The sequence below is a fragment of the Echinops telfairi genome, unplaced genomic scaffold (genome assembly GCF_000313985.2).
Source record: "Echinops telfairi isolate 266 unplaced genomic scaffold, ASM31398v2 ScPeMD7_7466;HRSCAF=8504, whole genome shotgun sequence".
In the NCBI taxonomy this organism is placed as follows: Eukaryota; Metazoa; Chordata; class Mammalia; order Afrosoricida; family Tenrecidae; genus Echinops; species Echinops telfairi.
The window spans coordinates 2,401,853-2,402,730 of record NW_022111366.1 but is presented as its reverse complement, the minus strand read 5'-3'; the positions used below and the strand labels follow the sequence as shown (position 1 = coordinate 2,402,730).

The 878-nt window shown below is 47.8% G+C and overlaps 1 protein-coding gene across 1 annotated transcript in view; it reads right to left on the bottom strand.

The window, feature by feature from the left end:
- Positions 1 to 10: 10 nt before the first annotated feature.
- REG4 (regenerating family member 4) overlaps positions 11 to 878 on the bottom strand; it is a 13,365-nt gene continuing 12,497 nt past the window's right edge. The window contains exon 4 of the mRNA XM_013007789.2: positions 11 to 120. Coding sequence (XP_012863243.1) covers positions 55 to 120 — 66 coding nt within the window. The 3' untranslated portion in view covers positions 11 to 54. The remainder of the gene's footprint in view (positions 121 to 878) is intronic.

The window sequence follows — 878 nt, the reverse complement described above, 5'->3', positions numbered from 1 at the left end:
GTCAGCAGGGCAGAGAAGGAAGAGGCAAGGGTCGGCCGGATCTGGCGACTTGCTCTATGGTCTGTACTTGCACAGGAAGTGCTGTGGCTTGTTGCATGAATTGCTGCTCCAGGTTAAGAACTCTGTAGGAAAATAAACAGACATTTCAACCCATCCAGGTCTACATTGCATTTGCCAGCATTTTCTAAGTCTCTTGCATGGAAACCCGGGTAGGTGATTCACTCTGCTAAGAGAAGAAAAGAATGTGACTTTCACACAAGATTGTGGGAGCTCCTTTCAGGCAAGTCTTCTGGGAGAATTCACTGAAAAGCAAGGAGCTCCCTCCCCCCAGAAGAATTTACTTCAGAGGACAGCACTGAAGTCACAGCTCAGGGAGAGGGACATGTCTAATCAGAGCACATGTGAGCAAATGAAGGGTGAGAAAGAGAGAGTGGAGCACATCCTGGCCCACCAAATCTTGAGAACGATCTCTACCTGCTCAGAGCAGCCAATTCACAGAGAGGGCTGTATGGTCAGTCCCACTACAAGACATGACATCCCTCACTGACCCATAGCCCTACAGAGGAAAACACTGGAGACACAGTGTGGGAATTGCGCCCAATCTGACCCCACCTCACGGAGGCAAAACACTAGTGCAAGCAACAGAACAGCAAGAGGAGCAGAGCAAGGAAGTCCCAAGGGAGTACCAAAAACAGACTTTTGTGCCAGGCCATGGCACCCCATCAGACTCGACGGGAAAACACTCCTAAAGGTCAACAAACAGACCTTGAACTATTTACAGGCTTTTTTTTTGTCATTGGTTTCCATTGTTGTTGTTTCTTTTGTTGCTTCGCTTTGTTGTCTTGTGTTTGTGCATATTATTATCTCTGCCGGTTTCT